Consider the following 15,013-nt stretch of genomic DNA (forward strand, 5'->3'; position numbering starts at 1 on the left):
GTGTTGCAACATGATGGTAGGAACATGCATACCAGTGGCTGATTACAGAGTGGTTTCCTCTGAGTTTAAACCATTCTTTGCCACTCTCATGGGTTGTGTGTCACATTGATGGCAGCTGATTTGTTATTGTGCCCTTTGACTCATGGTTTCAGGGTAGTACCTAACGGTAAGATTGCATAAACTGTGGAGTACAGAGTAACTGTGGTGTTAGTGTGTTGACAAAGCTGGGCAAGTGTGCTTAAACATGCTTTTAGGGGAGTGTGGTAATCTTGAATCAATCCAAACAATATCTATGGAAAATAGCAGAATTATACTTAATTAATTGATATTAATGCAGTGTTGGAACTAAGGAAAAAGAAAATTTTAAAAACTGTTTCAAATCATCTCCTTTTTGCATTCATTCAGGGCAGATGTTCTTTTTTGAGCATCTATTTCTACCTTACCTCATGCTTTAACAACTACATATAGCAATATTCTATGCTGACCAGAGTGATGTTTCAGGATCTTTTAGAAGACTTCATGATTTTTTCCCCTTTTAACCCAGTTATTCAAAGCATTGATTTGTCATTATCACTTTTCACTCAAAAAGCAGCATCTGTAGTTGTGAGGGGGAGAAGAGGGAGGGTTGCTTCTCTTTCCTTACTTTAACACCAAAAGTCTGTGTACACTGAGAGCACAAATCTTCGCTTCCTGGAGCCTGTGCAGAGACTCATTGAGTTAGAGAGAGAGGTTGAGATGGCAATGAAAAACAAACAGGAAGCCGTCATATTTTAAGTTTTATTTTATCCCTTTAATATTCTCTTAATCTGCCTAGGCAGTGATCTTATGCATCCTCCTGCTTCTAGGGAATTTCTCTTCCTACGCTACCATATGTCTTCAGCTGTTGTTTGGGATGTTTCTGGTTGCTCTGGCTTTGTTGCTGCTCATATTCTTCTTACTTCTTCCTTTCCCACTCCCTAATCAAACAACAAAAATATGCAGGCAACCCTTGCTCCTATCTAAAAATCAAATGTGGCCCATCACCCAATGTACATATAGTTCATCATATGCATCTTGCACATCCTCCACGTACTGCATAATCCGCCAGACTTGGCAAATCTCCCCTCTTTTCTTTCGTGGTTTGCCTCTTCACACCAGTTGGTTTCTATCTCTGGATTACTTGTCCAAACAGGCTGCTGTTCTCTTGAGATGGGGGAATAGATGCTGGGCATCTGCTGCGTTCTTCCTGGTACTGCAGTGTAGGAGGAGGAAGGGGAGCAATAAAGGGGCAGATAAGGGCAGCAAGGGGCGCTTTAGCATAGGTAAAAGAAAGGCCACTGGTGCCTTCAGGTTACTCGTTTCCTTCAACAAAAGTCATACACACGTGGAAGGAGCTGGAGTGGTAATACAATGTGCCTCTTTGTTGTCTCCTGCTACCTTGACATATTAAAGGTGGGACGACTGCATGGTAACACTTGTGGCCTCTCCTGCTAAACCTGGGGGTGACAATGAAAATAGAGCAGCCATGGCTCACAGAAGGGTGCGTGGAGCTCCTGCAAGCAGGGAAATGGAAAACGACAGGACAGTTCAAAGTAACAGGTACGTGTGATTTCTCCTGCCGGTGCCGCCTTTCTCTCACACAGCCCAATTAACAGGGGTCACAGAGCACCGATTAGCTGCCTCGGCATTTTGTAAACATAAAGCAGTGAAAAATCCAGGGTGAATGGGGGAGAGAAGATCAAATAGACAGTTATCTCAGCCTTCCTGCCTGTCCCTGGCGTTTGCCAGCCTAAGGGAAAAACCTTTTCAGAACAGGCCAATATGGGACAGTTTTATATCTGCTTCAGTATCTCTGATGCTCTTATGTCTTCTCATAGCAAAACAACAAACAAGTGACTTCCAGCAGTTGTGTCACATGGACGGTGGTTGCTAGATAAAGGCAGAATCACAGGAAAAGTGTGGACCATGGGCAGCTAGGCAGCTGTGGAAAGTTAGAGCATGCCTTTTGCTGCTTTGGCTGATGAGTTCAGTTGTTCCGAAAGTTTTCTGCTTTCGGAAGAGTAGACCAGCAGCTTTTTGCCTCTCATGTGAAGGAGAAGGAGTCTGTATAAGTGGAAAGCAACACATATTGGCTCATGGCAGACAAAAAGGTGTCTGTCTGATTCATGAGTTGGTTAGTGTGGCCTTGTAGGGTTTGAAGAGCCCAAGCTGGAAACTTTCTTGGTTGTTCAGTGTTTCTGTCAGGGCTGCAGGAAGTCTCCATGTGCAGTACTGGAGCCTCCCTGAAGGGTGAGAGCTGTGGTGACCTTGTGGTTTCCCCTTCTTCCTTTGTGCTCCCCTTTTTTGGGGGTAGCACAGCAATACTCCCACTTCAGCTGCCATATTCAGGTTAAGTGGCTGCACTTGCTTCTGTCAAGCCAGCACATGCTCCTGTGGTGTGATCCCTTATTAGACTAGACAGGCCATATCAGCTCTCCATTCTCTCTGCATCCCTGGAGACACTGTCTCGCTCCGTAGCTGTTCCTATTCTACTTCTCTGTGGGATACGGCATATCTGCCAGCTCCCCTTCCAGCTTCTCCAGTTTTTAGTGTGTGGAAGATTGCTTGAGGTAAGATGAAGAAAGATGAGGAGCAGGACTGGAATATTCTTAGCTTCTGACAAACCTGGTTTCTCTCAGTTCTTTCTTTCCTCTCCTAAATATAAATGGTTTCAAAGTTCAGCTGGGAAGGCAGGGGATTCTCTAGCATCCAGCTGTGTAAATTAGATTTTCTTAGCTAGATCAAGCAGCCCTTCTGCTTGAGAACCTCCTGTCCTACTCTGTGTTGCTATGTTGGAAGGGGGGTCCTAAATTACATTGGTGTCCTAATGTCTCCTCCTGTCATGTGGTCTGTTCAGTGTGCTCTTGAAGGTTGTCTCAGTGCCACATTCAGCCTCTGGAGGCATGTCGTGGGGCAGGCGGGTGAGTGGCAGGGAGCAGGAATAGCTAGTGTGCTGAATTCACCCCGCTTTCCTCTACTTTTTTGAAGACATGAGTGTATCTTTCAGGGATGTGGAAATGCCAGTTCCTGGGGTTAGACGAGACTGTTTTAGGGCAGAGCTGCTGCCATTTACCATTTACTAACCAACTTTTTTTCTTTTTTTTAATGTTTTGAAGCAAAACCATGAGCGTAAGGTAGAAATAAATCTTCCCATGTTTAGAAGTATGAAGACAGACTGGTGCATGCAGAGCTTTGTGCAGTCTGCACTCTGACTCTTGAAGCCTTTTTCTCCTTTCCTACACTGTCAGTGCTCCTGAACGGCCATGCAGGCAGAGCTATTTGAGGTTTGGACAGCATCTGCATTCAGAAAGCTAGTTCTGGTTAAGAGTGGAGGATGAGAGGTAGAGATGTGCCTATACATGCCTCATGATGGCCTCATACTCCAGCAATATCTGCTCTCTTCTGACTCTAGAAGAGAGACTTCACTGGAGCTTTGATCAGGCCAGTTTGATTTCCCCCTTTCCCACCCTCCCACCCGTTTTGTGATCTCATTCAGGGTCCATTAATGTAAACAATCCTTCTTTTGTCCACAGCTCCATGTAGATCAGCGCATATTCCCCAAGCACGAGTCAAAAGAGGGCACTGAAGAGCAGGATGAGCCCAGGTGTTTATTTCCTCCATCATAAGGGCTCTTCCAGGGTCCAGCCTTGCTGAGGCCTGTCACTGGGTTGGTGTGGCCAAGAGTTATTCCTTACCTCAAGACTATCCATTGCTGGTATTCTTAAAGCCTCTCCCTGCAGGTAATGCAGAAAGCTGCTAGTTGGATTGGAAGCAAAATGTGGCTCTTAAAGCTTACGGTCACGATTCTTGGATCTCCAGCTCCCCGCACATTTTACTCTGCTGTGGTGAAGTGTTTTAAGGAGAGGCCCTTCACAGCACTAGTTGCCCTTGAGTCTTTGCCAGTCTGATTGCCCTGATGACAATGGTCTGAGGAATACATGTTTTGTGTTGGCTTGCACGTCTTCTGGGCAGGCTGCACACAGAGGGCTTGGAAGGAAATCAGGATTGTACCTATCTGATCTTTTTCTCCCCCATCGGGATAGTACCTTTTTTCCCCTGCACCATGCCTGACTTAGTTTCTAAGTAAAGTAAGTTGTTTGAAGGTAAAGTACAAGCTGGTCCATAAGCCTTCCTCCCCCACCTCAGATAAGAAAGCTCATTAATACAGTTTAAAAAAAAGTCTCCATTGTTACATGAGAGCTCAAGGTCAAGCTGGTAGTAGTAACTCATATTGCTTCTAAGGTCAGCCTATGCTTTCTCTTTCTGACAAGCCACGATAGATTGATCATGGGGGCCTTTACGTTATTTTTTCATCTAAAATAGGCTTTGCTTCTCCTGACCCTGCTAATGATGTTTGACTGAGGTCATCCCAGCAAACCCTGAATCCTTCCCATTACCGTCTAGAGGGCTTGCCTTTGTGCCGAAGCATTGTATGCTTGTTAAGAATTTAGTTTTCCTGATCTCTGCTGTTGCAAAGAAGCTATCTTCATTGGAGAGAGGAAAATATCTGGAATACCATCTGTCAATTAAAGCTCTCATTAACACCTGAGTGACTCCCAACACCGAACTGGTACCTTTTTGCCAATTCAGAATATAAAAGGTGCCAGCCCATAAGGTGAAATATCTTCAATCCAAGAAATCTTTTTTTGCTTATTACTGAGCGAATTGCCTTGCAAAGGCAATTATTGCCTGTTATTTGCCTGTTGCTTGCTGAGGGAATCCAAGTCTTTTTCAGCCTTTAAAGCTTTTACTGACTAGAAATATCACCTCTACTGTTTTTCTTACTGACTAACTCTGTAAAAGGAACTACAAGAAGATAGTCTTTGAGGGAAGTTGAGCTCTTCCAGTCTTGTTTTCCATTTTCCTCCCTCACACTGTATGAAAGTCTCTTGGGTGAAGGTGAAGAAGGTCTATTAATGTTCCTGCTCTTTGTCATCCTTTGGTTTTGTCAGGGTTCTTGGTTTTAATCTCCACTACAGAGCAATATGCCATGTGGGTAAGACATAGGTCAGGCTTACCCTTTTCCCAGCAGTTTTACTTAAAGAGTGTTCCAGTATTTACTCTACCATCGCATTTTTGTAAATTAAATGAAACAAGAGACTTAAAACATTGTCAACATGATAGATATTCTAGCTAGTGGGCCCAGGCAATTATTTGGCTTCTGAACTTTCAGAAGGCTTATCTGTGTGTGCCAGCAGTATCTGAGCATCATCGAGAGATTTTTGTGTCCAATATTTCCAACTTCTTATCCTAATGTTTCTTTTGATCCAATATTTGCTTTCTCAGGCTTGAGATTTTTGTGTGTTTTGTCTTAGGCTTTTTGAGGGGAACAGAGAGGGGGAGCTTATAACAAAATTGGCAGCAGTGGGCCACATAGAGAAGTATGCTGTGACAGTAAATCCATACTTGGTCCATGGCATCCTGCCTGCTGGAAGTGCAGATGACATGGGGACTCTCTTACTGAATCAGTGTTTGTTTTTGCTTTTGTTTTTTTGGCTTGATTTTGTTTACAGTTTCCGAGCCAAGATTTAATGTGCTTTGGAGACTTGAAAAATAAAAGCACAAATGGCTCTGCTTCTGTTGGGCTTGAGCATAAAAATATATGTGTGTGTGTATGTATGTATATGTATACACACACACACGCACCCATGCTTGCAGTCTTAACAGTCCTGGGTTTGCTCAGAAGGGATTTCAGATTGAGGTCGCCCTCCAGGGTGCCTGTAGGCTTGAGGTCTGTAGGTGCAGCTGTCCTCTCCCAAGTGTGCTCACCCGAAGCTCCGGATAAATTTTTTCATTTATCCTGTGAGCCCTGTGAAATGCTCACATGTTCCTGCTGAGGTATCCAGAGGAGATGCTCTTAGAGACTGCACACAGCGATGGCACACAGGCACCAGGAAGGGGACTTCGCTAGTTCCAGGTGCCAGCCAAGCCTCTCAGACGGAAGAAAGAGACCAGCACATTAAAACCTTGGGTGGTGGGAAAGGTGCCTTTGAGTGTGGGGAAGGCTGCTGTGGAGACAGACTGCTGAATTGTGATCACCATGCTGGGGGAGGAGTCCTCGGCTCCCCTTTCCTGGAGCACAGAGGAACATCCCTCTTCTGCGAGGCAGCCGTGTGGCAGATGGTCGGGCTGCCATGCTCGACTCTCGGGGGGGTGTATAATTTCTCTGACGCTGATAATTTTTCTGGACGCTGATACTCCTTCAACTTGCCCCCATCTTCTTTATGCCCTGATTCTTTTGCAGCTGCTACTAAAGATCACAGGCAACTTGAGCTGCAACATCGCCAGTACTCTTGTGGATTGTCTGCTGTTGTTTCTCCCCTTTGAGACGAGTGTGCTAGATCATGTCCTTCTGCTCACGACAGATTTCTTTTTATATATGGACAGGTACACAGCATATGCTTAAAACTTCCAGCCACAGATGTGATTCAGCTTGACCCCTTTTTAGTGATTGGAGAAAGGCAGGGACTACTGATGACAGCACGGTGGTTTCAGAGCATACAGTTGAGGATGAGGCTCCTTGTATGCTTACAGAAAAGGAATTATGTCACAAGGACATCCACATCATCCACCTGGGGATGTTTCACTTAGATACACATGTATTATTCTACCATCTCCCTACTGCAGCTATCCCAATTCTTTTCTATATCAGATGGTGACTGTAGAGCAAAGGGACCTTGTGGCAAGTGAGGGAAACTTTGTCTTGATTTTGTGAAATTTTAACAGCACAGAGGCTAATGAAGTTGGGATGGGGAGAAAAACTGTCTGTAGGAAGGGGGAAGCTTTATAGTAAGTGTTCCAAGTATAACTCTTCTGACCTCTTGTAGATGATTACTTTAATATTTTTTCTTGGCTAATGAGCTGTATGAAAGATGCTTCTGCTGTATGGCATGGGGGCAGGCGTAGAAGAGTGAGATACGATGACAGTCATTATGGCCCATGGTCCCAAATGCTTTTTTTAATTGTTACCAGGAGCCCCAATTTGCTTCCAGGGAGGACACTGAGAACTCTCTTGATTTCCCCTCTGGATCAAGTGATTACTAATTCAATGTGAAAAAGCTCTTCTGAAGACACCTAGTCCTTCTTAAATTCAGAAACTAAACAGACATGACCCTTGCTGTTAGTGGTACAAGATGACAGGAAAAGGGATTTTCCATTGGATACATGCTCTGAAACAGAATGTGTCCAAGTATGAATCTATTCCAGCTGCTGAATATCTGAATTTGTAGAGAAGAAGCTTTGCTGACTTACCATTGCTTCTGTCAGTTGAGTGTTGGTGATGCTGAGAACATCAGAAGAAATATATCTATCTTATTATCTCGGTAATCTCCTACCACCTTCTCACCTAGAAAAGGGTTTTCAGAGATTCTCAACTGCAGCACATACTATGTAGGACTTAACACACCTGCAGATGTATCGCTATCCTGTTTGTTGAATTGAAGAAGGCATGCAGGTCGTTCCACTCCTGGGCCCTGTCTCTTCAATTCTTGGATTTGGATTTAATAGGTAACGCTAAATAATAGGTTTCAAGCATTTCTGGTTTGTCTGTGGAAGAACTCAAAGGCTAGATTTTTTGTAAGTTGCAATGCTCCCTGCAGATATTATTCTGTGATCAAGACAGCCTGTTTCAGAAACTTTTTGCAAAGAAAAGTTTAATTGAGACAGGCCAAGGGAGACTAAGCATAGGTGTGGCAGACAGGTTGAAGACTGGGACCTCATATTTGTCTGGGAAAATGAGGCCAACCCTCTTGAAGAGGGAAAATATAAATTGAATAGAATCAAGAGTGGTTGGAAATGCCTTGAGACATCTGGTTCCCATCTCTGGTTCTCATTTCTATCCTTATTCAAAGCGACAAATGCACAGTAGCTGTCTTTGAAAATTGATGGGGTAGGAACTCAAAGTACTTTTGAGAACAGAGCTTGTAATGTATCGGACACTGAGCTGGATGGCAGAAATTTTTAGTGTTATGTGAACGTCAGACTTGAACTAAATTGGTTAAGTCAACAGAGCAAATCCACAAAGGGAACGTGAGTTATATTGGCAAAGATTTCAGATGATCTTATGGAATTGAGAAGCTTCCTGGATCAGTGGGGTGGATATTCTTTTAAGGGGGTGCAGCTAAAATGGAAGATCAAGAAAAGTGAACTCATACAAGTGGTAAGACTATCTGTCTGATGCATGTCTTTCCCTTTTTTTGTAGAAGAAGTTTTAGGCAGAAAAATAGGAGCTGATAAAGCAACTTCTGTTGCTTCTTTCTGGTATCCTGTGTCACCACTGTTTTCCAAGATCCTAGGAAAAGTGTTTATTTGGTCAATTTTACTGGAAATGACCAGAGCCACTATATCAGACCTGATCAGATAATCTTCTACCTTGAGCTCTGACAGAGTTTCAAAATGATGAACTTGTACTACTGGAATTGGATGCTCTCCGTCACCTTTCATAATGGAAGAAGCATTTGAAGAACAATGCAGGCATAAGCCTGCTTTCAGAGAAGGAGACTTAGGTCATTATTTCTGTTCTAAAAGCTTTAGTCAAATCTTTTTTTATTTTATTTTTTTCTATTTGGTGACCTGTAGTAAATATCTGATATTTAATCTGTGTGATCAAATAGCACTCCTAAAAACAAAGAGTTTATACTTAGTATTGTGCTTTTTGACAAGCCGAAGTCCTCACTGAAAGTTGGGTTGGGTCTTGAGGTATATAATGAAGGTACTATAGAAATGTACAGCAACGAATGTAAGGTAGGTTGACTCTGCATTCAATACTTCATAAAAGGATAGTTTCTGTAGTTTTTACCCTAAAATTTGTGCCTGAGACAACATGAATCATTTGATGAAACTGTCCTTCTTTATTGTATTGACTGAATATTTTTGGTGAAAGAACTGTTTCAAGTTACGTGTGGTTTTGCTTATATCAGTAGGGAAAAACATTGACATTTGGAAATGCTGATGTTTTGCTTGTGCCATATGGAAAAGAACGAAGCTTGCAGGCTGCAGAATTCACTAAATCCACATACATTCATGCACCTGTTGTTAAATAGAATAGGGAGGCCAATAAAACTCATCCGGTGAGAGGAGTTAGCTCTAAGAGGTCAGCTTTCATTGATATGCAGAAAGAAACTGGCTCATAGAGAGTAATCTACAAGGCAGTAGCATCTATACCCCTCCATTCAGGAAGGAAAGGAAATCCAGGTGGATAGGGCTTGAAGAAATTGTGTGTCATCCTGCTCCTCAGTTCTTGTAGTCACTGTCCAGTCTTTACCAAATGTCTGAAGCCTTGCTGTCTAATAGCTAACTTCTCGTTTACTTTTAAGAATCTTCTTCCAGTTAGATCATGCTCCTCTGTCTCTTCATTAAAAAAATAATAATAGCTTTTGTAGTAGTTAGCAATTTCTCAGGCACATGCAATACTGTAGTACTGGCAAAGTTCCATTAATCATATAGAGTAATCTGTTTGCGCCAAAAACCTATCAAGTTGAGCTGCCTATTTGAGGGGTGGTGGGAATGTGTGCCCAGTGGTGTTCTTCCAGGCATATGGATGGCTTGTATGTGTAAGAGTGGCTGGATTCTGGGCACAGCAAGGCTCCCCCTTTTCTGTGCGCAGGACACAATTCTAGCAGGTTAACAGAGACTGGCAAGTCTCAGGAGTCCAAGCAATATGGACAGTTCCTTAAGAAGTTTTGGTTTTAGGGATACATGGTCTCACCATACCTTCTTTATTCCCTTCCCTGAATTTTTCAACAATCAGAATAAGCTCTCCTTAAAATATAGATATGAGTTCTTCTAATCTTAAGCTTCATCAGTGGTCCAAGATATGTCAGATGGGACAATTTATAATACTCAACAATACCAGATAAGGAGAAGAAACATATATGTTTCCTTGGGTTAGATGGTGAACTTGTTGCAAAGGCATGGGTGCTTACTGTGCCCTAGTTAGCAAACAAACAAAAAAAAAAAAAAACATTTTAGCAGAAGTGCTAAAGAGATGTTCAGCCTGAGCCCTTGAGTCTGGAGAGGAGTGTGCACTCTGAGCTGAACACTTTGTGAGGCACACTAGTGTTAGGAATGAGCCTTGCTGTGTAGCAGGGCCCAGGCTACAGTCTGCCAAGGTGGGCTGCGCATATGTCCTGCCAGAGACGGTGTTGGCAAAGTAGGAGAAAAGTAGCAGCAGCTTTGAGCTTGGAGGGAGAGAAGGATGGGGGCGGTGACAGGAGTATGAGAGGCAAGGAGACAGCAGCAGAGAGGATCAGCTATCCAAAATTTCAGAGCTGCTGACCTGGCGCATAGAAAATTTCCCAAGAGGCAGAGGGAGGAGCAGGGCTTAGCAATAGCAGATGTGAGAAGCAAATGGAAAGCTGGAGGAGATAAGAGTCGATTGAAATGGAGGGAGGCAGATGGGATCAGACTAGTCTGCTGCATTGCATCTTAGTGTCATAGAGGGTCGATGCCTGTGATGGCACGAGGTACTGCTCACTGTGATAAAAAGAGGATGGAGCGGGATGAGATCATGTTTAGCCTGTTCTTTCAGCTTGAAGCAAAACAGTAGTAGTACAGAGTGCTGTAAGCTGCATGTATGTAACGTGAAATCCCACAGCGTTGCAACCAGATTATGGTACTGGTAGGGGAGCTTGGAAACCTCGACAACAGAGAGAGAGTGAACCGCAGCTGTCCTAGGCAGTTTTCCTTCAAGCGTTAACTATTTCTGTGTTGTGTTTATTTAGGTTGTCCCTGTCACGTTAGGTATTTCTGGCATGGTAAAACTAGAGTGACTGTGGGGGGATTTTTTCTCTTGGCTAGATCACAGACATTTCACAGCTACCTGGAGGACATCATCAACTACCGCTGGGAGCTGGAGGAAGGAAAACCCAACCCGCTGCGGGAATCCACATTCCAGGAGCTGCCCCTGCGCACCCGAGTCGAGATCCTGCACCGTCTCTGTGACTACCGGCTCGATGCAGATGATGTCTTTGACCTCCTCAAGGTGCTTTGGGCAGCAGGAGTGGGGAAGGAGGAGATGGTGCAGTTGTGGGAGCTGGATGGATTAAGAAATCTTCCTGGGGAGGGCAGAAGGGAGGGAAGTCAGTGTCCCGTTTCCCTTGTGCAGTTGGGCATGATGCAAGGATATTGTGGGGTTTAGGTCACAGGTCAGAGACATTTCAGCAATGCGCTTATCTTGGTGGCCCTTTTCTGTCTTTTTTTCCTGATAGCTTTCTGATGTGTTGGTGACTAGAGCTCATTGTGCTTTTTCTGTGAAGTCAAAGAGTTGTGGGTTGCTCATGAGTTTTGAGGTGTGCTTTTGATAAGCCAAGGACACTTTCCCCCATCACCCAGAAAAGCATGTTTTAAGGCCCGGTACTTGGTGCCAGTGCAACAAGCTTTGACAGTTTGTCCTCTCCTCCCCCTACACCCTCACTTGCAGAAGAGCCAAGGCAAATGTGTTGGACTGATCTTGGGACTCTCGTCCTCTGTAGATTTGTTTCTAACACAAAAGTCACTAAGTAAATTGGCTTCATTGGCTACACTTTTGAGAAGACTGAATTTGGAGATGCTCCAGCTGTAAGGGCAGTGCTGTAGGAGCGGAGACTGTTGCTGAGGGGCAGTGTGAGATGGAAGGATGGGGCTGAAGTGTAGTGGGAGAGCTGGGGGAATGGGAGTGGCAGCAGTGGGGAGAGTTTCCAGGGCACTTCTCAAGGCTGTGCATGACTGTCACCAGCACTAATTAGACCTTCCCTGTCAGGAGCACCGAAGATGAAATGTTAAAATGAGAGAGGCCATTCAAATTAGAGATGCCAATCTAAATCCCTCCCTGGGCAGAGAGCGAATGTCGTCTTCCCTCTGGAGTCGCATTTTCCCAGAACGGCCTGGAAGAGCAGCTGTGCTGCTGTTATGGCATGGTGGGAGGGAGGGAGGTGTTTGTGGAGGGAGGGGTGTCATCACATCTTGTGTGACAGTGTGGCTGCTTTTCAACTTGTCACCGTCTGTCTGGGCGCTCCCCATGGATGCAGGGCTTGGACGCCGACAGCCTCCGCGTGGAGCCGCTGGGCGAGGACAGCAGCGGTGCGCTGTACTGGTACTTCTACGGCACGCGGATGTACAAGGAGGACCCGGTGCAGGCAAAAAACAATGGAGAACTGGCTCCAGACAGGTAACAGCCCCCTCGAGTCCTTGCACTTCCCCTGTGTCTGGGTGCATGGGGAGAAGGGGGGGCCTGTGCAGCCAGCCTGACTGGAAGGGACTCTCCGCCTGACTGCTGTTGTCACAGAGGGGAGTGTGTGGCTGCAAAGGGAGGGCCTGGGAGAGGGCTATGTCGATGCAGGGCAAGACTGGAGTTGCCAAGCAGACTGCTAGCTGCCCCGTGTTGTGCATTGTGTTAGAGCCAGTTTGCAGCCTTTGTGGCACCACGAGAACCTGCTGTGGAAGTGATGTTGCCTGCCCCACCACATTCCTAGCTGTCTGCCCTGCACCGTGCCGGCGGCTCCCAGATCAGGCTCCCAGCAAGTGGGAATCCCGCTTCTCCTTCCCTTCCTCCCTCCCTCCCTCCCTCTTCATCCTGTTGCTGCTCTGATTTAATCCCTCCTTTGGTTTAGTTCCTAGCAGCTGTTTCAATTTCCCTACCCTTCTCTTTTCCTGCTAGCCAAGGTTCCCTTGCTCAGCAAATATTTCATGTTGATTTTGTTGTTTTACAGGGGATGTGGGGGGCAGACAAACACCCCAAATGTTCCTGGGAAAACAGGCAAGAGACGAGGGCGACCCCCAAAGCGAAAAAAACTGCTGGAGGAAAATCTACTGAGGTATGGAAAGGTTGTTCTGCGATAGTTGTAGAATGCACATGTTCCCAGATGGAAGTCTCTCTGATATTTCTTGCCTTTAATAATATAATGTACTTCGGGGCTTCCCCCAAAAAGTATATCTATCTCATGCAGCCGTAATTTCAATGTATCTCTGAAATGAAGCAAGCTCAGACTTGGAAGGTGCTTTGATCACTCTCCAAAGAAAATTCTGACTGAGCTGGAAGCCAAGTTTGGTGAAACAGTGGGTATCACTCTTCCTGATGCCTGACTTCTGATGCAGTTCCTCTGTGCAGTGCTAGGGAATATGGTCCTGATAAAGAAAGCTTTCACTGTTTAGTACTTGAAGCCAAAATTCTGGCCCCCTTGAGCCAGTATAGATTTTGGGATACTTCCCGTAAGAATTGAAATACAGTCCTTGCCAAACACCAATCTAAATAATTCACTTCTTAAAGTGTTATGAAGCTATGATACATATATTGAATGTGTGTGTTCTGCACACTGATTTTCTTATGGTTTTGCTATGCACCAAATAATTTCTGTGTTCCCCGTGCTTCTACCCAGAAATGGCTGCATTTCAGTGATGTTAAGTAATGTATTATATCAACCCTTCTCTTTCTTTTTGGTAGGGAGAAGGCAGAAGAGAACTTGCTAATCCATGAGACACAGATAAGAAATGGTAAAGAGGTTTTGTGGGGTCAGGGTTGATATGATCAGTTCACACAGCTCTTAAATTATCAAAGCCTAGAGAGGTGGGCTTCTGAGGAAAGGGAGAGTCTTTCTCTTAGTGATTCCAGCTGAGTTTGGAGGAGAGGTTAGCATTACAGGCTGCTGTACAGCTAGGAGCCTGGGTACCTACATACTTCCTATCTTATCATGGATTAGTTTGGGATGAAGAAATGCAGTGTATTGGGTTACACTAGGCCTTAGGGGCCCACCTACTCACTAGAGTGGATAGAAATGAATCAGTTTTGCTTCTCTGGGGGTGAGGTGAATACAGGTCCCTGTTTGCAGTGGGAGCTTTTTTTTCCTTTGTACCAAACGCACTGGGAAGAGAGAGTAGAATTAGTGATGCCAACATTGCGAAGAGGCTTTTGATTCTCCTCACCTCTCTCTCCTAGTAGCTGTTGGGTGGCTAGGCTCCATCCTCTGTAGACGCTGACTTGAGGATATCCACCTAAGGGTTAATGAGGGAAGGAGAAAAAGAGAGTTGGCAACATAATGTGAAACTGAGTCTGAGGGGTTGGTACTCATTTGTCATACATGAGAATCCCTTGGCTTCCACATAAGTCATGGGCTCAGCCTGCCCATTCCTCCACAATAAAAGGCAACTGGGGCATTGTCTTTCCCATGCCTCCTTCTCGTCTTCCTTTGTTTTCGGATTTCCTGGCTGCTGCTCCATAGTTTGGAGGCAAAGCTGAAGCTACACACATGAGATACTGTGGGTTTTATCAGATCATTGTTTTCTAGTGAACTGTGTCACTTCAGTGGAATAATCTTCTGGTGGCACAAAATAGGGCAATAGTCCTGGTTGCTTTTGAAATGAGTTTGCCATAAGAAGCTGGCAAGGGAAGGGAAAAAGAAGGCAGATTCTAGGGCAGTGTGCAGGTACGCTCTTCACACAAATTTAGCTCCAATAACTCCTTCTGCCAAATGAGCATGGTGGGGTGACAGAAATAAATGTGGTTTTGGTCCTCCACCATCTCAGTTAACAGACCAGTACATTAGCTTGAACTGAAACTGATGGTGGGTTAAGCTAATACGCTAGCCTGTGACCTGGGACTAGCACATGTTTGGTCTGCGTCACTACTGCTGCGTGGAAGTTTCTGACAGAGGGCAGGTGGCTGGAGGGAGGCAGCAAGCTCTCCAATCTTACTGAGGCAAAGTAGTAGCTTGCGTGGCAGAGCTACCGCAGCTCAAATCCACAAAGTGCCCAGGCTTGGGCTGAGAGAGGAGAGGGCTTGAGGGGGGTTCTTTATTTTTTCATAATAAATTTGTTTAAAAATGCAGTGAGAAGCTACGTGACATCTGCCAATGGGGTGTGGGATTCTTTCTTTCTTTCCAGCAGCCAGTGGTTAGCATGCTTTTTTTTTGAGGGAGCTGAGAACCCCTCAGCTTGAAGGGACTTGAACCAGCACCTTACGCCTCCCCAAACGTGGGCTGTAACCCTTTTGTTTAGAGATTGTCCTGGGGCAAAAGTGTGCAAG

At 45.0% G+C, this 15,013-nt stretch overlaps 1 protein-coding gene across 4 annotated transcripts in view; it reads left to right on the top strand.

Annotated features, from left to right (window-relative positions):
• Positions 1-15,013, top strand: part of LOC134148505 (chromatin remodeling regulator CECR2) — a 97,176-nt gene that overhangs the window by 60,398 nt on the left and 21,765 nt on the right. For 3 of the 4 annotated variants that reach the window (XM_062590686.1, XM_062590669.1, XM_062590660.1), the window contains exons 3-6: positions 10,816-10,999; positions 12,024-12,163; positions 12,705-12,809; positions 13,436-13,485. In XM_062590686.1, the coding sequence (XP_062446670.1) occupies positions 12,108-12,163; positions 12,705-12,809; positions 13,436-13,485 (211 nt within the window). In that variant the 5' untranslated portion in view covers positions 10,816-10,999; positions 12,024-12,107. Of the gene's footprint in view, positions 1-10,815; positions 11,000-12,023; positions 12,164-12,704; positions 12,810-13,435; positions 13,486-15,013 lie in introns of those variants that run through there. The other variant, XM_062590677.1, reaches the window with a different exon arrangement.

The sequence above is a fragment of the Rhea pennata genome, chromosome 1 (genome assembly GCF_028389875.1).
Source record: "Rhea pennata isolate bPtePen1 chromosome 1, bPtePen1.pri, whole genome shotgun sequence".
NCBI classification, from domain to species: domain Eukaryota; kingdom Metazoa; phylum Chordata; class Aves; order Rheiformes; family Rheidae; genus Rhea; species Rhea pennata.